Source organism: Neofelis nebulosa, chromosome 2 (genome assembly GCF_028018385.1).
Source record: "Neofelis nebulosa isolate mNeoNeb1 chromosome 2, mNeoNeb1.pri, whole genome shotgun sequence".
NCBI lineage: Eukaryota > Metazoa > Chordata > Mammalia > Carnivora > Felidae > Neofelis > Neofelis nebulosa.
The window spans coordinates 218,211,947-218,233,271 of NC_080783.1; the positions used below are offsets into that span (position 1 = coordinate 218,211,947).

A 21,325-nucleotide genomic window follows, 5' to 3' on the forward strand; every position below is an offset into this window, starting at 1 on the left:
GCTGCTCCTACCTGCGCCAGTGCCGGTGGCCCCCGCTGTGCACCTGGCGGCGGGGGCGGCATGGACCCGACACCTGCGCCACCTGATCCTTCCTCTCGGGTTACAGCCCAGCCCTTGCCCGCCCGCGCCCAAGAGCGCCTATGAGCTCTGTCGCCCTGACATCACCCAGGGCCAGCCAATCCCGCGCCGACCCACTCCCAGCAAGGGGGGATGCCACGGGGGCTCCACCTGCGTCGCCACGACCGGCCGCAGCGCCTCGCCTGCCCCGTAAGCCAGATGTGGCCCCGCCCCTGCTCCGCTCTCCCTCTGCTAGATGTCGAGCACCCCAGCCCCCACCCCCCTCCTCCAACTTGTCCCCTCCATACCCCGTGGACGGAGTGCAGGAGCCACCCGATCAGTGGAGCCCCGGGTGTTTGGTACCCCCGGGTTCCGGGTCACGCCCCCGCCCTTCCCCTCCCGCACCTGGAAACCATCGACATCCGCGTAAGCGACACCGACACCCGCGCCTAAGCCTCGGGTTTCAGGGGCGGCAAGGCGGGCTCGGATGACAGCGCGGTGGCCCGCCCCATCGCAGCTGCCCCCTGCTAAGCCTAGCCCAGGGAAAAGGACATGGGGCGGCGGGGCCAAAGGCCGAGTCCCTGTGCGGGGGCTGTCCCCTGATCCACCCCCCCCCCACCCCCCGCCCGTGCGTCCCCGCGGTGGCCCCGGACCTCCAAGCCCCACCCGAACCGGCTCTCGTTGCAGGAAACCCGACACCACAGGATTTGTTTTCTGGGCCAGCCCGCCCCTCGGCGCCCCCTGCAGCCCCAAGGCGCGGATGCCGCGACCCTGCTCCCGCTGCGGTCAAGCAACGGCCAGGCCCAGGGGGCGGAGGCGGGGGCGCCAGGCGCAGTGGGCACACAAAGGGCCCTTTGTGGAGCTGCCTGTCGCCTGCGGCCCTGCACGCACACAGCGGGTAGGGGCACGGGACCTCAAGATCCTGGGGCTCAGGGGAGTGGAGGGGGCACAGGCTGTGCTTTGGCCAGAGCCCACACAGCCGGCCAGGAAAGTCCGCCCGCCCTTGGCCCTCTGCAGTCCTCTCCTGGGCCCTCTCCACCTCACAGAGATGAAAGGGGAACCCGATTGACAGCCTGGCCACAGATGGCATGAGGGGAGGGTGGAGTCGCTGTGGAAATTGCCCCTCCCCTCCCCCACCCAGTGGCCTTGTGACCTGGGACACCTGTGGGCAAATTGGTTACTCAGCTTGGCTCTGGAGTGGTTTGCCTTGGGCTTGAGGGAGAACTACAGGTCAGGGCTCCCACAGGACCCTCCGGAGCCTAGACCCCATACTCAGCCACCTGTGGTCTCAGGCTGCCCGCCATGTCCCAGACCAGCGGGCTCTGCCCTGTTGGCCAGCACCCCGGGGGCCCCCTGGGGGGGGCTCCCCGACTAGCATTCTCAGCCACTGAGACTAGCCCTCTGGCTCCAGAGCCTCAGCCAGGACCCCAGAGGCCCTGACATCCTGGGCACCTCACACTCAATGTGCCCACACTGGACACAGCCCCCCTCCCCACAGGCTGGCTTGTCCCCCACACCTCGCATCTCAGGACTGGCCCTTCCATCAGCCTGGGCACTCAAGCCTCAGACTGGGTAGTCAACCTCAGCTTTACCCTCCCTCAGCCCCCACTGAGTGCTGAGTCCCTCTCTCCCTTCCTCCACCCTCCTCCTGGCCCTCACCTTCCCTGCCCCCTCATCTCCCACCTGGAAGACAGCCCCTTGGGAGCCATTCCCCACCTGAGCCTGGGGCTCTGGGCGCAGGTAGGTCTGCGGAGGGGGCAGTCTCTGCCAATTCCGTGACCACCCCACCACGCTGTGCGAGAGGTCGGGGAGGACCCAGCTCCCTGAGAGGCCCGGCTGTCTGATTATATGTTCCTTCACCCATCACCAGTTCCCGAGAGGGTAGTGCCTTCGTCTGACTCATCTCCCTGTCCCCAGTGCCCAGCCCTGAGTCCCCCACGGGGCTAGCCATGAGTTTATACTCTTGAATAGGCCACTGGCCCGGGCCCCCCCCCCTCCCCCCCCCCGCCCTGTGTCCAGGACCCAGGCAGTCTCTTGGCCTCAGCCCAGCGCTGGGAGGCAGGCAGCTGGGAGAAGGTTCACTACCTCCTTCTTGAAGGCCTCCTTCTCCACATGGCGGAGTTTGCTCTTGGTCTGCACGTAGATGTCCGCGGCATGTGGCTCCACAGGGGGCTTGGGAGCCGGATAGCCTGGTGGGGGTGGGGGCAGTTGGGTGCTTGGGGGTGGGGGCGGCGGAGGAAAGCTGGGTGGTGGTGGTGGTGTGGTTCTCCCCATCTTGCCCTGGGGTCGGCCCAGCTCGGGGCTCAGCATGTCCATGTAGCTTTGTATGTCTGCAGCTCTGGAGCTGGCAAGGCCTGGGGAGGGAGGGAAGGCGGGGTGTGGGAGTTTGCAGAGTCCCCAAGACTGAGACCCCCTTGCACCCAGAAGCAATGCGCCAAGGGGTGAGGTGGGCTTAGGGATACGGCTTCTACGGCTCACTGGGAGCCCCAGCAGCGCAGGACCCAACCGGAGGGTGAAGGCGTAGCTCCTGAGCTCAGACCTGACAGGGCCGGGCGGCAGGAGTCCGCATGGCCATGCCCCAAACTGCCGGGCCACCCCACCATCTCTGCGGCCACCACCTGGCAGCAGGAAGCAGGTATCACAGGTGGATGGCCACCTAGGCTCAGCGTGTGGTCAGCGCGTGAATGCTCGCGTGCCCGCCTCTGCCTAACATTTGCGCGTTGGTGTGTGCAGGTGTGCAAGCATCTGCGCATTTCTTTGTATTTACAGATGTGTTTGCATCGGTCTGTGGACGTGGGGTGTGCGTGTGTTAACGTGCACACGTGCCCGGATATGGGGACGGAAGGTTGTGTGTCTGTGCTGTAGCGCAGGTGCATGCGTGCATCTGCACGGTGTGTGTGCGCGTCCCTGTGTGCTGTGCAGACACGTGGGCCCTCTTGAGGGCGCACAGGTGTGTGTCACGTCTGGGGAACATCTGTGTGTGTGAGCGAGTGAGTCATCTGCAGGGGGCTCGTGGGGTTTGTCCCAGGGAGAGTACGTGTGGGTGCACAGGTGTGCTTGCGAGCAGCACATACCAGGACAAGTGTCACCGGCCTCTCACCAGGACCAGCAGCCCTTCCTGGTGACCTGGGCAGCCTCCGGCGTCAGCTGTGGGCAGAGTGGGCCTGGGGCTGGCCCTCAGGGCCCCGGTGGTCTGTCCCGGTCTGCGCCCCCTCCTCCCTCCTCCCGGCCTGGCCCGCTCACCACGTGGGGGGCGCCGGCCCTTGATGCTGGAGTGGCTGGAGGAGCAGGAGTCGTAGTTGGAGAGGGTGCTGGTGGGTGAGCTGAGGTCAAAGTTCAGCGGCTGGACCGACACGGTGGTATCGGGTGAAGACATGCCCGAGTCGGGCTGTTTGGTCTCCAGCTCGGCAGACGGATCCCGGGACAGCACGCGGTGCTCCACACTCTGAACAGGAGGGAAGGCAATGAGGTCAACAATGAAGACCGGTGCGCTCGGGCCAGGGTCCTGCTCCGGCATGTCCTTGCTGTGTGACCCGGGCCGAGCCGCTTCCCTTTCTGGGCTCCCACCCCATAATGAGAATGTCTGTCGGGGTTTTTCCCAGGCTAAGATTCAAGCCCAGCCCCCTCGCAGCAGGACCTGGGGTTCCTGGGAAACTCCCACCCCAGCCCCTCTTTGCTCAAGGGGGTGGAGAGATGGCCAGAAGAGGGGGCCCTGGTCTGGACCCCAAGGGCAAGACTGCCATGGCACCAGCCAGAGGGGTGGGCTCCAGTGTATCTGCGGGGAGGGGCTCAGGAGCTGCAGCTGATGGGAACACCTGGGGCAGGTGGGGTAGGGGAGGCGGGTGGGGCCCCATAACTTGCAGGGAAGACTGATTCCCCATTACCCGGCCAGCAGCCCTGGTCTCTCCCTGCCCTACTGGGGCAAATCCCAACACCAGCCCAGCCTGTCTCCTGATGGGGCCCTTGGAGAAAGGGCAGGGCTTGGGGTGGCCCGGCTGAGTCTGGAGGGCAGCCGGGCTCAGGCCACAGGCATGCTTTCCCCACCACTGTCTATGCCCTGCCCATGGGCCTGACCCTCCCATGGGACGGGAGTGGGCTGGGGTGGGGGCTCGCTTACATTGCCCATGCTGGCCTTGCTGCTGGCAAGCCCGCTGGCTGGCTCCGTCTGCTGCCTCCTGCCCAGGCCTGCTCCTCCCTGCCCCGCGCCCCCTCCCCTGCCTGAGAAGTGTCACAGGCCCCCTGGGAGCGGGAGGCAAGCCTCGCACCAGGTAACAGCTCAGCAGCCCTGCTCATTGGCCCTGTAATTAGGGGCTCTGTGGGAGTGTTTGCCTTTTCTGGGCCAGCATTCTGCATGGCTTGGATCTGTCTCTGCTGCACCTGGGCCTGTCTGGGTGAGGGGGCCAAGGGGCCCACAGCCCACCCAGTTGAGCGGGGCCGGGTCGGGCCCTGCTGCCTCTTCCATGAGCCAAGGGGAAGCATAGAGGCTGGGCTTCTGGTAGGGGGCAGATGAAAATGCTCTTTTCTTGGCCGTCAGCAGTGGGCAATGGGGGTGCCCAGTCCTGACCCCACGGATAGCAGAGGTTAAGGGCCCAGGCTCTGCAGCTCGGAACACTGGCTTCAAATTTCACCTCTCCCACCTACTAGCCAAGTGACTTCGGGCAAGTCACTTATCTTTCCTGTCAGTGGGGATAACAGTATCTCTTGCCCCATTAAGGTATGAGGAAGATTTTAACAGTTAGTGAAGGGCCAGGGTATGGTAGCCAGTACATGCTACACAATGTCAGCTGTTAGTATTAATTTACTGTGGAGGCTGAGATTACGCTAGAAAGCGCTGGCAGGCTGCGTGCCGGAGTGAGGATTCAAGGGATGGTGTTTATTGCTTATTTATTGCTTACTTAGAGACAGAAGGGCTGGGGCTTTGTGCCTCCTGCCATCCCACCCTCCAAACAGAATCGTACCCTCTCTCCGTGGGAAAGAGCCACCTGTGGTGCAGAAATGCCCCTCACAGCATCCACCCCTGTTTGTATACCCTGGTGACAGGGTGCTCACTGTCTCTTGGACCGTTACTCTCTCTGGGCGGCCCTTTTGGGGGGACAGTCTTCCTTGGGTCCAGCTGTAGTTTCTGACCACTGGGCCTAGCTGTGCTCTGGAGTACCCAGCACCAGGGTGCCCTTGTGTGCTTGCAGACAGGGCAGACGGTGCTGTGGGCAAAAGGCCATCCCACCTTCTCCCCTCCAGACCTCATTTCCTAGTCCCTCTTCTGGCCAGGCTGCCCCCTGGAGCTGAAAGGCACCTGGGAGGCCCAACCTCTGTCTTCCCTCCTGTCCCAAAGGCATTACACCAGATGAGGCAGTGCCCTGAACTTGGAACCAACCGCACCTGAGCTCAAGTCCCAGTAGGTTACTTCCCAGCTGCGCAACCATAATAAAATAATTTAAACAGAGTAACAGAAGTTTCGTTATGAAGCAGCCATGAAGTGAGCAAACATACGCTGTCGCGGTCAAGAGCAGTGGCTCCAGGCCATGCCTCTCAGACTCCACCACTTAACAGCTGTGTGACCTTGGGTGAGATGGGGACATTAACACCACCCACCTTAGAGGTGGTGGAGAGTTAAATGAGCTACTACTTGTGGGCTGTGGGCAGGTGAATGGACTTGACCATTCCCATTGGTATGTAAGTGTCTTGCGATTTCTCCAAGCCTTCCTTCTTACCAGGAGGACGCTGGTCCTCTTCCCCTTGACCCTTTTCCTTCACCCCCTCCCTCCTCAATGGTCAGTGGCTCTGGGCTGGGAAGGGTAATGGTCTAGGACACTTCCTCATTGTGTGACCTCGGACAACGTACAAGGGGCTTCATGTCTGCGAACCTCAGCTTCCTCCACGGTAAAGGGGTAACAACACCTACCTCTGGGGGCAGGGAGAGGCGGGGTGGGGGACGAGATTAAGCAGGGGGCAGCGCCAAGGTCGTACCAGGTTCTCCACGGTGCGCAGGTAGCGGGTGCAGTGGCTGTGGCCATTATAGTCCGAGAGGTCGGCCGCCGTGTATCCGTCACGGTCGCGGACGTCCAGCTCCGCGCCGTTCACTACCAGGATCTGGCAGCACTGCGGGGGTCGAGTACTGAGGACCCCGGTCGCCAGCCCGGACCCCCCGCCCCCCCTCACCGCCCGGCGCCGGGGCAGGGTTGCGCTGAGAGCTCGGCGCCAGCAGAGGGCGCCCGTCCCACCCCCGTCCGCTCCGGCCCCGCCCCCACCTCCAGCTCCCCGTTTTCAGCGGCGTCGTGCAGAGGGGTCCCGCCCCACAGGTCGGCCGTGATCTCGCCGCCGTGCAGCAGGAGCCAGCTGAGCACTTTGGCGTGGCCGCGGCTGGCCGCGAAGTGCATGGCCGTGGCGCCGTCATTGTCCTGCTCCGAGAGGCTCACGTCGGTGCAGCTCACCTGGGCGGGAGGGGGCGGGGGAAAGACGGGCGGGGGCTGGGCGCCGGGCCCCTCCAGGCCCCGCCCCCGTCGGTGTCGGCGGCCGGGCGTGCAGACCCCGCCCTTCCCCGGGCCCCGCCCCGCCCCGGAGCTCACCAGCCACACGATGACCGGGCAGTGGCCCATCTGCGCCGCGGCATGCAGCGGGGTCATGCCGTCTTGGGCTCTCACGTGCGGGTCCGCGCCGCACTCCTGCACCAGGTACTGCGTCACCTCCAGGTGGCCCTCCTGGCACGCCAGGTACAGGGGCGTGGCACCGTTCTTGGTTTGCGCATTCACTCCCCTGCGGAGACACAGCACCCACCTCGGGCTCTCAGCGCCCACCTGCCTCCAGAGCTTCTTAACGTCCCCTCGCGCTCTTTTGGGGAGCTCTGGAGGGCCGGGGGCGTGGGTTGGAGAAGGTTTAGTTACCGGGTCGTGCTATACCTGACTCCCTCTGGACTCTCGGTCCTGTGCCAGCCTCCCTCAGGGTGGCGCCTCTGGCCTGGCCACTCCCCTCCAGCAGCCTCCCTGCTTCCGTGTACATCTGACCGAGTTAGTCCCTGTCCTCAGTAAATAGCTCAACCTCTTCACCAAGGTCTACAAGGATGTGGTGAGCTGGCCTCTTCTTACCTTTTCAGCCACACTGAACCACTGTCACCGTGAGCCCCCAAGTCCCCAAACCTTCTGTCTTATCTTTATGCCTTTGATCAGGTCCCTCTCTATCTGGAATGCACTTCCTTCCTCCTCCCTAGGACTCAGTCCAGATCCCTCCTCAGTGAGGCCTGCCCTGATTTCCCCAGGCAGAGCCTGCCTTTCCTACCTCTGTGCCCTGTACGGCCCTGGGCTCACTCCACCGACTGCCTATCATGCTTGATTGAACGTAACTGATTTTGGCCTCTGCCTCCCCTGGAAGACTTAATTCCCAGAGGGCAGAGTAGTAGGGTTGCCAGGTAAAACACAAGATGCCCTGTTAATTCTGAATTGCGAAACAAGAAATCATCTTCTAGCATAAGTATATCCCAAACAAAGCATGGGGCATACTTATACTAACACATTATTTGCCGTGTATCTAAAGTTAAACTGGATATCCTGTTGTTAATCTGGCAACTGTACAGGAGGCCACTATTCACCAAGCACCTCTGGTGTGCTATATATTGGTGGGCGGGCTGGACTTCAAGCTGTATGACAAAGCTGTCATCATCAAGACAGTATGGGACCGGCACAAGAACAGACACTCAGATCGATGGAACAGAATAGAGAACCCAGAAATGGACCCACAGACGTATGGCCAACTAATCTTTGACAAAGGAGGAAAGACTATTCAATGGAATAAAGAGTCTCTTCAGCAAGGAAGAGGGAAAACCTGACAGCTACATGCAGAAGAATGAACCTGGACCACCTTCTTACACCATACACAAAAATAAACTCAAAATGGATGAAGGACCTAAATGTGCGACAGGAAGCCGTCAAAATCCTCAAGGAGACAGCAGGTCAACCTCTTTGACCTTGGCCGCAGCAACTTCTTACTCAACACGATGTTGGTGGGCAGGTTCTCATCGAATGCCCCAGCTTAGGTCCTATTGTCATTCCCATTTTGCAGAGGGGCAATTGAGGCTCAGGGGCTTTGACTTGCCAAAGGTCACATAACTGGTAAATGGCATTGGAGCGTATGTTTGTGATGCAGAGCCTGGTGCGTGCAGTAGGCACACGGGGAGTGAAGAGGCCGCTCCCTGTGCTCACTCCTGGGGCTTCCCTGAGGCTCAGCTTGCGGGTGTCATTGCTCCTCGTGCCCGTTCCCCAGCTGCTGAAGAAGAGTCGTGACCGGGGAACTGGGAGTCAACCCCATGAAGTGGAGTGCTGCTGGGAAAAAGGGAAGCTGACCCTGCCGCTGACGGAGTCTGGGTGTGGACAGCCCAGAGCACAGTTACCACAGTTGGGCACTAGGTGGAGCCACAATCCAGGACCAGACACAGGAGCTGTGTGCCCACCACCCTCCGCCCCGAGTCTCAGAAGCTCCCTAGGGGCTGAGCCCCCCTGTGCTGGGTCAGCCCTCTGTGCCCCAGGAAGTGCAGTTCTTACCTGACTTCACATCTTCCCGCCCATCTGCCTCCCCAATCTATCTGCTGGCGACATCAGTCACACACTCCGCCAGTGTCCGACCACGCCCTCCCTCCCTCATCCAAGTGCTCGCCCGCCCAGCTGTCCGTCAACATGGGCACCAGGCCACCCAGTCCTCTTCTCTCTGCCCTCTCACCCACCCTGTCATGACATGACTTGGTCCCTTTCCCAGCTGACTTCTCCCTGCCCCTAAAACCCTGGTCCCTGTCCACTTCCCAGACCCCTAACCCCACGCCACCTGCAGCCCCACACTGGGCGCCTCCCTGCTCTCTCCTCACTCCTGACCCGGGCACCTCCTCCCTAGACACCAGATCCCTAGACACAGATCTGCCATTTTCTAGGGCTGATGCGGAGTGTGGCACTTCACACATTTGGGGTGGGACAGAGACCATGCCTGGCTGCCCTCCGTGACCCAACCCGTGCCAGGGCAATGGTGCTCACGAGCCGACAGGGCACACGGTGACAGAGACTCATCCACACGCTTCTCCCCAGGAACAGTCTGGCTTGCGGCCACCAGCCTCCACGCCCCAGTGCCATCGTCACCCCCCACACATGCATTCACATACTGATGTGACAGTAACAGCCTGTTTAATATTTCATGACTGACACTCAGTGGCCTGAATTATTCACCCCGTAACCAAGGCACAGTGAGTGCTGGGGTCCTGGGGGTCAGAGGCTGAGGGGGCCACCACCCAGGACCCACTGAGACCTCTCTGGGGAGGTCTGAGGCAATGGCGACACCATGGGGCGCCAGATACGCCTGGAGCCCTGCCCTCCCAGCACCCCCTGCTTGGCAGGTGTCCACGATCCAGGGGTGGCCAGCCAGCCTGGGAAGGTCTGAGAAGGTCTGAGAAGCTGGCACAGAGCAGGACCTGAGCAGGAGGGGGCAGTCCTGCGCACAACCTCCTGCCAGGCCAGTGGCCCACACTCCCCGCTGGAGTCCCTGGGCCAGAGTAAACACTCAATAAACATTCCTGCCTACCAGCCTTCCAATTAGCATTTCAGCCTCTCCCGTCCTGGAGCCACAGCCTCCAGCCCAGGAGGCCCCAGCACAATGAGGCAGATATGCTGATGGGCGAGGGTGAGGGCCGGGAAAGGGGGTCCCTGGCCTAGTCACCTTCTACTTTGGCCTGGAGGCAAGAAGGGCGGGGGCACCCTCATGCTCACTGGGGGAAATCAGAAAAATATGGAGGAGCACAAGGAGCAAACTTAATTAATTTCAACGGAGAGCTGAATATATCATAGTAGCGACGATAATCGATACCAGTGAAAGCAGGTCTGTTTCAGGCACCGTGATGAGCACAGAGCTTTCTCACCACGTCCTCTCAGCGACGGATGGGGGAGGTGCTGGCATTGTTCCCATTTTCCAGATACTGTGCAAAGAAGCCTAGGACCGCTCGATGAGAGACAGGCAGAGAAAGACCTGGGCACAAGAGGGACTTAGGGGGACGCCTGGGTGGCTCAGTCGATCAAGCGTGTGACTTCGGCCCCCCCCGTCAGGCACGGAGCCTGATTGGGATTCTCTCTCTCCCCCACTCTCTGCCCCTCCCCCACTCACACTGTCTCTGTCTTTTTCAAAATAAATAAATAAACTTTTAAAAATTAAAAAAAAAAAAAAGAGGAACTTGGGGTATGAACCCTGCCAAGCTGTGTCAGCGCCTTGCCTCTTGTCTCTTTGATCTCAAAGCTGTCTGCAGAGGGGGCAGTAATCGCCCAGGAAACATGCTTGGAGACCCCTTAGCACAGGCCTGTCACCTGGCATGAGCCTGAAACCGTTGTTATATTTTGGGATCCCTCCTCCCTGTACCTCTGTGGGGACACTGCTGGGCTGGGGTGTCTGGGCTCAGCCCAGCACAGGTCAGGCCAGGCATTGTTTCTGTTGTGGAGGGTCACCCAGAGGACGGGGCTAGGGTCTTGCGGGGGTACTTCTGGTCTCAGGTCCCACCTGCTCTAACCCATCGGGTTCTAGCCAAAGTGACACGAAGGGTAACCATTCCAGTCCCAGCCCCTGCCCTTGGCCCTGGCCTCCAGCCGCCACCCTGACTCTGTAGCTCACTGGGTAGGACCCTAGTGGGTTATTAAGCTCCTGAGCCTCAGTTTCCAAATATGGCAAATGGGCATCATAATTGTCCGGCATCTCCTTGCCTCTTATGAGGGTACGGAAGAGGAAGCTTTGGAAGGTTGCACATTTCCTTGGAGGGAAGGCGGCTCTTTGCCTCCTGGTGCAGCAGCCGTATCCTGACCAGTCAACCCCCTCCCCCACCCACTGGGTCTCAACTGTCACTCCCTGTGACCAACCCCAGGGGTTTCCCCATGCTCCTCTGACTTGGCCATTCCCTAGCACGTGCCCCTCCCCCTTCTCCGGAACACCTGCTCCTCCTGGCTTCCTACACCCGCAGCCGACTCTCACGTCAAGCCTCCTAAGCCTTCTTTGCTGGGCCCTGGCCTTCACCTGACCTCCAAATGTGGGGATACCCCAGGGCCTCCTTTCTGAACACAGTCTCCCCCCCAGTAAGGTCATCCACTTCCCAGGGTCAAAGGCCACCTGCACCCCCATGCTGCTCCTCTCTCTAGCTTGGACCTGGAGTCTCTATCTGGCCCTCACCTCCGCCCACCGGTCCTTGTGTGCATTGCCCAGGCCTCTGGAACCTTACGTGCCTAGAGCAGATCTCTTGCCTTTCTCCCTCAAACCCTCCCCGACCTGCCAACCCCATTTTGGCAAAGGACACCACACTACCCTCCCTTGAGCCCAAGCTCTAGGAGTCTTTGGAGACCCCCAACCCTTGACCTCTTTATACGCCTGAAACTCCCTAGCAACAATCACACGAACCATATTTTTCTCCCTCTTTGGAAAAAAGAGGACACGAGTGAACTGCGACAACACAGAAAAAGTGGAATGCTTGCTGGAAATCTCCGTCCAGGACCGGTGCCGGCTTGCTGTTGCCACTGCTGTGGGCAGCAAGGAGCGACCTGCCCACAGAACCAGATTCAGGTCAAAGAACAGCATTTCCGGTGGCCAACAATTTCTGCTCCAAGGGAGGTTGGGAAGGAGCTGATCCTATGAGGATCAGGGGTAAGGCCGCCTTGGATACAATCATGGATCCTTTGCTGGCCCTACGTCTCTTTGCCTCCACTCACGCCTCCTGGCTTATTTGAAAAGATCCCAAATTCGGCTTGATGCAGGGAAGAAATGCAGTGATGATTTCAGGGGGGTTCTAGGACAGCTTTACGCCCAATCCATCCGGGCTGAATACCCTTCCCTGCAACTCCCCCAGCCTCCCAGGCCTTCCTTCTGGTCCTCAGCAAAGCCAAACTTGATCCCACCTCAGCACCTGCCTCTGCTGGTTCTTCTCCCTGCGATGCTGCCACGCCAGGTTTCTGCAGGGCCGGCCCTTCTTTTTATCCAGGACTCCGATGAGCTCTCACCTGCTCTAGGAGGCCTTCCTTGACTCCCTCAATTTATTTCTCGTGTGTGTGTGTGTGTGTGTGTGTGTGTGTTCTGAGATTTTTGTCTTTAAGTAATCTCTATTCCCAACGTGGGGGCTCAAACTCACAACCGAGATCAAGAGTCACACACTCCACCGACTGAGCCAGCCAGGTGCCCCTTGACCCCTGAATTTAAAGAAAACCCCATTGGTTTCTACCAAACTACCCTGTTTTGCTTCATGGCACTGTTCACTGGAGACGTCTTGTGTGCCTATTTGGTTCACTCCAGGGACACATGTCACCAGGCTGCCACACGCCAGGATGGGGCAGCGCCACGCAAAGAGCAGACCCCTGCCGTCAGAGTTTGGTTCCCCTGCAGCTCCCAGACGGCAAGCCAACACACATGCAAATAAATTTCTGTGAATGAGGCACGTGCTGTCCATCTGTCCCCTTGTTTGCCCTGGAGCCTCCCGGAAAGTGGGCTCCAAGAAGCTGCGAGGGCTCATGACACCCCAAGCTCTGACGGTGTGCCCAGTTGCTCGTTGTTGAGTAACCGTGGGGGGTGAGTGAGACGGGCAGTCAGACGGGGAGCTCTGTGATGTCCCCTCGCACAGGGCCTCAGCTGGTCTGTTTGCCAGGTGGGCCCAGGGAGGCCCAGCTCGGGGTGCCATCTGAGGTCACTCAGTGAGCTGCACGCGGGGCCGGACAAGCCCCAGGGCTTCCGGCCTCCTCATGCTTTCGACCAATGTTTAGTGCGCGTCAGGCACTGGGCCTCCAGGATGGGGAAGACAAGGTCCGCTCTCCCTGGCTGGGGAGCTGCGGCAAGAGAATGCCCCCAGATGCACAGAACGTAATGTCAGGTGGTTACGAGGGTGCGAGGGAAAATAAAGCAGGCGAGGAATATGCTGCTGGGCAAGTGACAACCTAAAGGAGGCCGTGGGCAGGCCTTGCGGAGGAGTGGGGGTGGAGGAGAGACTCCAAGTTAGGGAGAGGGTTCCAGGCGGCAGGAACAGACAGCGCGAGGCTGGAGCGTACCAGCCTGCTGGAGGAGCAGCAAGGAGGCCCGGGAGGTGGAACGGGGTGTGGAGGGGGGAGCGGCTGGCGGTGGGGCGTGCGGGCTGGGCCAGGGTGAGGAGGGCCCCTGGGCCGTTGTGGGGAAATGGCCTTCTCTATCCGTGATCAGGGAGACTGTGGCCAGTCCGGGCATCTGACTTGCATTCCCAAAGGCAGAAGAGTTGGACAGCAAGAGGGCCAGGGTGGGGAGACCTGAGAGATTAGGGACTGGACCAGGAGTGGGAGACAGACCTGGAAAGGGGACGTGGTTTGATCATGGCCATACAGGGAACCGGGGAACTGGTGGGGCCTCGGCTGCTCAATTAGCCTCTCTGAGACACCATGTCTGATTCTGTCAACACTGTGTAGCAGGGACATTTGTTTAATTCACTGATGTATCCCTGGCACGTTAAAATATTACCTCGCACGGGGGCCCTGGGTGGCTCAGTCGGTTGAGCATCCAACTCTTGATTTAGGCTTAGGTCATGACCTCATGGTTCGTGGGATCGAGCCCTGTGTTGGGCTCCATGCTGAACATGGACTTTGCTTAGGATCCTCTGTCTCTCTCTCTCTCTTTCTCCGTCTGCCCCTCTCCTCCACTTGCATTCCCTCTCACTCTAGAAAGAAAGAGAGAGAGGGAGGGAGAGGGAGAGGGAGAGGGAGAAAGGGAGGGAGAAAGAATGACGAAAGAAAGAAAGAAAGAAAGAAAGAAAGAAAGAAAGAAAGAAAGAAAGAAAGAAAGAAAGAAAGAAAGAAGTAAGGAGGGAAGGAAGTAAGGAGGGAAGAAGAAAGAGAAAGAAAGAAAGAGAAAGAGGAATGAAGGGAGGGAGGAAAGAAGAAAGAAAGAAAGAAAGAAAGAAAGAAAGAAAGAAAGAAAGAAAGAAAGAAAGAAAGAGAAAGAAAGAAAAGAAAGGAGGAGAGAAGGGAGGAAGGAGAAAGAGGAATGAAGGGAGGGAGGAAGGAAGGAAGAAAAGAAAAGAAAGAAAGAAAGAAGGAAAGAAAGAGAGAAAGAAAGAGAGGGAGGGAGGGAGGAAGGAAGGAAGGAAGGAAGGAAGGAAGGAAGGAAAGAAGGAAGGAAAGAAGAAAGGAAAGAAGGAAGGAAGGAAAGGATATTGCCTGGCACAGAGTAGATACTCAATGAACATTAGCTGAATAACTCAATCTGCAGTCAAATGCTCTACCACTGAGCTCAATCTGAATCTCAATCTACCCCTGAATAACTCAATCTGTAAACTGGGCTGTTTATAGAGCTATTGCCTGGGGTGGTTATAAGGCTCAGACTACCGGTGGGGGGGGGGGGGGGCGGTGCTAGGCACTTAGTAAGCACTCAGCAGGCCGGAGCTCATCCGGGTTTATCCTGACCCCTGGCCAGGGCACTTCCAATCTCTGCCCCGGGGCAGGGGAGGCCTCAGGCAAAGGAGATACTTGCAAGGAGGTGGAATTGATGCAAATCTTTGGACAGACTGACTTTCCAGTTTGCTACGTCTGGCAGAGCATGGGGCCCCAAAGGAAGGAAGAGCCCAGAGCCCCGCCACCCTCCACTATTCTCCCCAGCCTCAAAACTCAAGCCCAAGGGTCCGAGCTGAGCCTGGGGCTCCTCTCCAGCTGCACAGACCCCAGGTGAGCAGATGGTTGAGGCCAAGCAAGCATGAGGTAGTTCCCGGGCCCCAGCACCCCGCTGGCAAGGTGGTCAGGAGCTCTGAGGCGACATATTGTCTGCCCCGACCGGAGGCCTGGATACCTGGTTCCTCTCTACCAACCACTAGTGCTCCTGGCCAGGAGGGTCGGTGCTCCTGGCCATCGCCCTCAGACCCAGTTCCTGCCAGCCTCCATGCTGCCAGCTTAGGGACCCTCCTTCTGCGGGGAGGATCCCCACGGGAAAACAGCCCCAGAGGCCACTGTAGCAATTCCTTCACCTCTGGGAAGAATTCGCCCAATGGACTGGGATACCCTGGAGGAGAGGCAGGTGGGCGCGGGGTGTCCCTGCAATCTGAAGCCTTTTCTAACACCGTAAGGTGCAGCCTGGCTCTAGCAAGGCCTCCCCCGAGGCTGTCCAGCCCGCCCGCTTCCCCGCAGCTCGGCACGGCCATGGCCCGCTGCTGCCCACAGCCTCCTTGGGCGGGATCGAGTTTCTCACTGGTAGGTCTGGGAGCCCTTCCTCCCTCACCAACCGCCAGGGAGAGCTGAGCCCTTGTGAATAATTCACTGTGCTTCACAGCAGGCCCGGGAGGCTCACGAGAGTGAAAAGCGTGGAGTCACAGCCTCCACAGCCAGGCTGCCAGGGTCCCGGGTTAAGCCCTGTGGCCTGGGGGACAGCCTGGGCCTCTGCCCTCTCCATGCCCCGCCTTGGAGAGCAGGAGTCTCTACCCCGGAGATAGGAGTCTAAATGGGCATTGACCTCCAACCCCCAGCAGGCCTCCCAATTCCCAGCCGCCCCCTCCTGCCTGAGGCAAGCACATAAAAGCATTTTCTTATCAGCCAGGTCACACGCTGCTGCAGGGAACGGGAACAGACCCAAGTCCTCTGACGGCCTCTGAGAGATTTGTAGAGGCCTCTGAGGGGCTGATGGCTCATCAGCCCAGGACACCTGGCCTCCAAGTTGGCCCCAGGACCCAATCACAGCCAGCATCTGGCATGGCCTGGGAGGGGTCAGCGTTCCCAAGGCCCGGAGGCCACGATGGTGCTCCATGGCCCGGCCAGTCTTCCCGAGGCTGGGATCGCAGCCCATGGAGGGCTCCAGCTCATCCCAGGCCCCAGGCTTTTCGGTGAGGAGGGGTTCAAGGGCCAGCCTGGGGCTCCACCCCTACCCCTCCCGCCCACGTTCCTCACCAGCGCTGCCAGGGCTGGGCTTGGAGCCCTCTCTCAGTTTACACCATTTGGGCTAAGTTGGCATTGCCATTAGCCTGGCTTTTGGGGGCCCATTACGTGTGCTGAGGGAGGCTTATGGGTGCAGAAGGGTGGCCATGGCCCACTCGTCCCCTTCTAGGGCCTCAGCGTCCTCTGTGTCACGTGACAGGGTAGAACAGAAGTGTCGGGACCAGGTCCCCCAGGGGTATTGCTGATGGTGCCAGGTGGGGAGCACTCGAGGGTCTCTGGGGCCCTCCTCTAAATCCCAAGGACTCTGATGTGACCCAAGCCTTAGCTTGTCCAGAGCAGAGAATTCATGCCGAAGTGACACCAGGCCGCCTCTGGCAGGGACGGCGGTGGGAAGTCCCGGCCCGTGCACCTGCTGGGCTCCCACCCACCAAACCAGGCCATGCCTGCTTAGCAAGGCGACTGCAGGCTGACCTGGGGGGTCTTAGGACTGCCCAACGTCACCCCGATGGGGCCAGCCTGCCATGGGGCCATGGGTCCGGGCAGCCCTCCTGCCTCCTCTCTGGCAGCCAGCCACCCTGCAGGCTCCCTTGGGTGTGGAACCAGTGGTAAGGATCGACCCTCTGACTTCAGGGCTGCTCTCCTCCTGAGACTCGGTCCTCTGTCACTGCTTACACCACAGGCACCCACTTGGACTGACAAAGGCCACTGATCAGAGCCCCCATTTGTCAGGTCCCTGGGGCCACTGTTGTCCCACTCTCCTGAGACAATCCTCTAGGACCCCTGCTTCCCTCCAGATCCACCTAATACTGGCTCCCTCCCTTCCCCCAGGGACCTCCCAGGACTCCCCTGCTCTGCACTGAGCCCCATTCTTCCTCATGCTCCCACCCCTCCCTGGGGAGCTCCCAGCTCACTGCTCAGCAGCTCTCTCAGAACTGCCACTCAGGCTGAGGACCCTGGGAGGATTGGGGGCCCCACCTCCCATGGTGGTGGGAATGGGCTGAGGGGCCACAGGAAGTGACAGGTTGCTCTGTGGATGGCCTAATCAGGGGGCAGGAGGAGGCTCCTCCTCCTTCTTGAGTAGGGGTCTAGGAAGCTCTCCCATATCTTCACCCCTGCCCCCATCCCCCCATTAGAATAGTCTCGCAAACTGGCACAGGCCAGAGCTCAAGAGAGCCACACGCGTAGGCTCCCTGGAGAGGAGCATGTGACCTTGGCCCACGTGCCCAGCCCCCCAGGGGCAGCTGTGCTGGGGGACACCTGCTTGCAAAGCTCTGGGGCAAGTGGCTGTGGGCGGCCCGCCAGGAAGGGAAACATTGCAGCCTGGGTAGGAGCTGTCTCCGGCCTGGCCCTCTAGCCACTGGAGTGGCCCAGAAGCGGTCACTCCCCTGGAAAGCTGGAGGGGCAGATTCCAGGCAGTCCCTGGAGGCCTCGCCCACCCGCAGCACCCAGAAGACGGGCGAGGAGGGTTGTCCTTACTCAGGATAGTGCCCGATGAGGAGCCTCAGGGAGGGGAAGTCTCCTTTGGCGGCAGCATAGTGGATGGCCAGGGCGCCTGTGTCTGTGGTCGCGGTGGCCTCCCCACCGCCATGGCGCAGGAGCCATTCCACCAACTCGGGGTGGCCGAAGCGGGCGGCCAGGTGCAGGACTGTGGCACCAGAATTGTCTCTGTCCTGTGGGAGAAGAGCGCATTAGTCCCGACGCCTTGTCCTGCCCCACATCCCGCCGGCCACAGGGGCCGTTCTGTCCTCGGGCACCTAACCGGCCCCAGTTCATAAGTGGCACCCATCCGTGCCGGGCTTCCTGAGGCTGCAGGTCATGGCTGGGAACTGCTTGCATATAGTAGACTTTGAGGACGTAGCACTCTCGTTCTCCCTGCCGAGAAACTGTCCCCCAGATGCTCTGGGGACACCTGAAGGAGTGAGCAAGGGTGGCTGGGGCAGGAAGGGTGGGCTGTTGGGGTTCTACCAAGTTAGCATCAGGACTGTGGGGGGCAGCCCCTGCATCTAACCCTTGGTCCCTCCATTTCCCTCTCCCCAAGTGTCACATGAGAAAAGGCCTCCAGCTTGGTGTACCTTCAATACCCCAACATCAGTGCAGAGAACTGTCCCTCCCGGCCCCCCAGCAGACTCCCTGCTCCTGGCCCAGGGAACAGGCTGTGTTCTTGCTCTATGGAGGAGGAAGCTTCTGGGTACCGGTGGCAGGGCCTGGACAGTCAGCCAACAGTGGTAGGTGTGGGCTCGAGGCAGCCCCTGGGAGGGGCTTGGGTAGGACACCTTCCCGGGCACCCCCGAGGGGGCAGGCTGATGATCACGGCCCGGAAGTACTAAATGTGTCATCCATGAACACCCAGGTGTGTGCGTCTCTGTGGCGGGAGGGGGTTGGCAGGTGCCGCTGATGTTCACCTGGGCTGGAGGAGGAGAATCACAGAGAACCCAGAAGTCTGGACTCAAAGGCCGGAGAGTTTGGGAGCGTGGGCACTGGTTCGAGAACAGCATGAGCTCCCGGCACCAAGCACGTGGGATGATGGAGAAGCAGGCAGGGAGGGGGTGCAGAAGCAGTGAGAGGTGGGCATGGTTTACTAGGATCAAGGAAGGGAAGCCCCTCTGCCCAGAGAGAGGCCCTGTGGGGACAGGTGTGTCCAAGGAGGCTTGAGGAAGGTGAATCTCAGAGGCTCTTATAAAACAGGCACAAGGAAAAGAGGGCACAGAGGGGACAGGGGCCACCACCAGTAAGTCACCAGTCAGCTTCTGGGGGTGGCTGTGGGGCTAGGAAGGAGGCAGGAGGAAGGTGAGGGGGACCAGGCGGCACAGAGGCGGCTGAGCACAACACTGAGAGCCGCCCTCTGTGTGCTGGACCACCCAGGCAGGGGCTGAAGATTGCTTCAGTCTGTCCCCCTGAGCCCGGACCTCTGCATGGGGAGGGGTGGGGGTGGACAGTAAGGAGAGAGCCCGGGCCTATGGGCTCTGGCCTGTCCCCAAGCCTCCAACAGCTGCTTAGGCCCCAGGAGCCTCATGTACTGCGGCCTGCACCCTAAAGCTGCTTATCTCTCTGGGCTGAGGAGGGCCAGGGATCGAGGTCATCCTCCCCCCCCCCCCCCTTCCATCCTCAGCACCCAAGCTGGCTGGGGCTCGAGGGAGGGAGACTTGATAAGCCAGGCACAAGGCCACTTGTTCCTCTACCTCCTCTGCAGTGGCCAGGGAGGCTTCCGGCCAAGGCTGGACCCTGGGATGAGGGAGGCGTACCACCTCCCAAAAGAGTGGGTGTGGACCATGTGCCAGGAAGTCCTGATAACAGAGCCAGCCAGCAGATAAGCAATCCGTCCATCTCCCAGGAAGGGTAGGAAGGGGGGGTCTTGCCATCCTGAAGTTGGGGGGGGGTTGGTCATCCTTAGGGCACAACCAGCCAGCTCTGGGCCACCCCTGCCTTCTCTCCTTCTACATTCAGTTAACCCAGTGGTCTTGCTAAGTGGGAAATCAGTTCTGGGTCCTCTCTCCAGTGGCTTTTCCCCACAGCTAGAATATCATCCAAATTCCTAGCCCCGGCCTATGGTGGCTTCTCCCAGCACCCTCCCCTGCCCCCCACGCCCCAAACATGCCCTCCTCCTGGCTGTTTCTGCAACAGGATGAGAATGTGTGTGCCTGAGGGCTTTGCACTCCTTGTTCCTTGCACTTAGAACTCTCTGATCGGCACCTGCTCACCTCCTTCTCATCATCCAGGACTCCCTGCAGAGGCCACTCACTCCTAGCCACCTCGCCCAAGCAGCTAGCTCCCTGACACCCCACTGCATGGCCCATTGCCCCAATGGACTGGCAGTTCCAGGAGATCAGGAGCGTGTCTGAATCCCCAAGCCCGGTACCTGCTGGATGCTCTAATGCCAGCAGGAGCGAAATACAGAGATACACTTAGGGCCCGGAGCTGCCTCCTCCTCCAGCCCAGGAGGGGCCAGGCTTATATCCGCCTGAGGGCCACTGAGTGAGACCAACCAGGTGGGGTCTTGGGGCAGGAAGACTCAGGCTGGGCTGGAGAAGCAACTCGAAGCTGGAAGGGAGGAAGGCGCTGGTGTCCCAGGGTCAGCTAAGGCCCTGGGGAGGCCCCATTTACCATGCCCATCACCCCTCCCCCACGCCCTGGCCTTGGGGACACCTGCATCTCTGCCTTGGGTGGCCTGCCGGGGGGTGGCACTTTGCCCACCCTCTTCCAGACCTGCTCCCAGGAGACCTGGGCTGCTGATTCCGTGCCCCACCTACACTCCAGGACTCCCCTGGATCAGTGCTTTGCTCTCCTCCCCATCCTCCCCAGCCTTGTCCCAGATTATATACTGGCCCAGGTAAGCCCAATTCCCTCTGGCTCCCCATTACCCAGTGCTCTTCTAGGCAGTGGCCCTAGCCTGCCGGGGCGTCTGTCTTCCCGGCGCGCTCTCCATCTGGGGAGCCCATCCCACCCCAAGCCCTCTGGAAGGAACTCAGGAGCAAGTTCAGTCGGTAGGTGCCCAATCTCACCCACCCTGGAGCCAAGGCGGCTCTGCGCCAGAGCTCCCCCCCTGGGGAGGAAGCCCCCAGGGCGCCCAGGGAGCCGCGCGGACCCACCTGCACTCCGCAGCCGCCCTGCGAGAGCAGCCACTGCAGGCAGGCGAGGTGGCCGGTGGCGGCGGCGTCGTGGGCCGGCGTGGCTCCGTTGCGCGCGCGGGCCGTGGCGGGCAGGGCGGCCTCCTCCACCAGGAAGCGCAGACAGTGCAGCTTGCCCGCGCGGGCAGCGTGGTGCACCGGCAGCGCGTCCAGCGGGTCCCGCTGCGAGGGTCTCAGCTGGCCGGCGGCGTGCAGGGACCTCAGCACTTCCAGTTCGCCCTGCCGCGCCGCCTGCAGCGCCAGCGCCAGGGCCATGGTGCCGCCCGCGGCGCCGCGACCCGCTCAGCGCGTTCCCCCGGACGCCATGCACCTGTCCTGCCCGCGGCGCGGCCGTCGGGGCCCTGCGGCTCCGGGGGGGGGTGGGGGGGGCGGAGCGGCTGCCGGCCGGGTCTCGTCCCGCACTGCCTCGCCCGCTCCGCTCCGCCTCCGCCGCCGCCGCGCTTTGGGGCTGCGGGGCCCCCCGCGGGCGCCCGGCGTAAGGCTGGGGCCCGCCCCCCGCGCCGCCTCGCCCCGCCTCCGCCGCGCCGCCCCGCGGGCTGGCGACAAGGGCCAGTGCGCCCGGGGACTTCTCTCCTGATTTGGCTCACGTATAAATAGAGACCCCCGGAGGGCGGCCAAACTGGGTTCGAATCTGAGAGCCGTCCAGGCGCTGGCGAACAGAGCCCCCAAACGAATTAATTCATCAACCCAGTGCCCACTACCTGCTGTTCCAAGCGCTGGAGACACAAGCCAGCAAATAATTACCACCATTCCAGAGAGTGACGAGTGTCGCCAGCA

The 21,325-nt window shown here is 60.9% G+C and overlaps 1 protein-coding gene across 12 annotated transcripts in view; it reads right to left on the minus strand.

Annotated features, from left to right (window-relative positions):
- ESPN (espin) overlaps positions 1–20,975 on the minus strand; it is a 31,890-nt gene extending 10,915 nt beyond the window's left edge. For 2 of the 12 annotated variants that reach the window (XM_058719273.1, XM_058719272.1), the window contains exons 1-7: positions 20,510–20,961; positions 17,400–17,593; positions 6,624–6,810; positions 6,306–6,524; positions 6,025–6,156; positions 3,301–3,502; positions 2,143–2,411 (exon numbers count right to left, since the gene is read on the minus strand). In XM_058719273.1, coding sequence (XP_058575256.1) covers positions 2,143–2,411; positions 3,301–3,502; positions 6,025–6,156; positions 6,306–6,524; positions 6,624–6,810; positions 17,400–17,593; positions 20,510–20,803 — 1,497 coding nt within the window. In that variant the 5' untranslated portion in view covers positions 20,804–20,961. Of the gene's footprint in view, positions 1–11; positions 261–2,142; positions 2,412–3,300; positions 3,503–4,174; positions 4,246–6,024; positions 6,157–6,305; positions 6,525–6,623; positions 6,811–17,399; positions 17,594–20,509 lie in introns of those variants that run through there. The other 10 variants (XM_058719275.1, XM_058719274.1, XM_058719268.1 and 7 more) reach the window with 7 other exon arrangements.
- Positions 20,976–21,325: the final 350 nt, after the last annotated feature.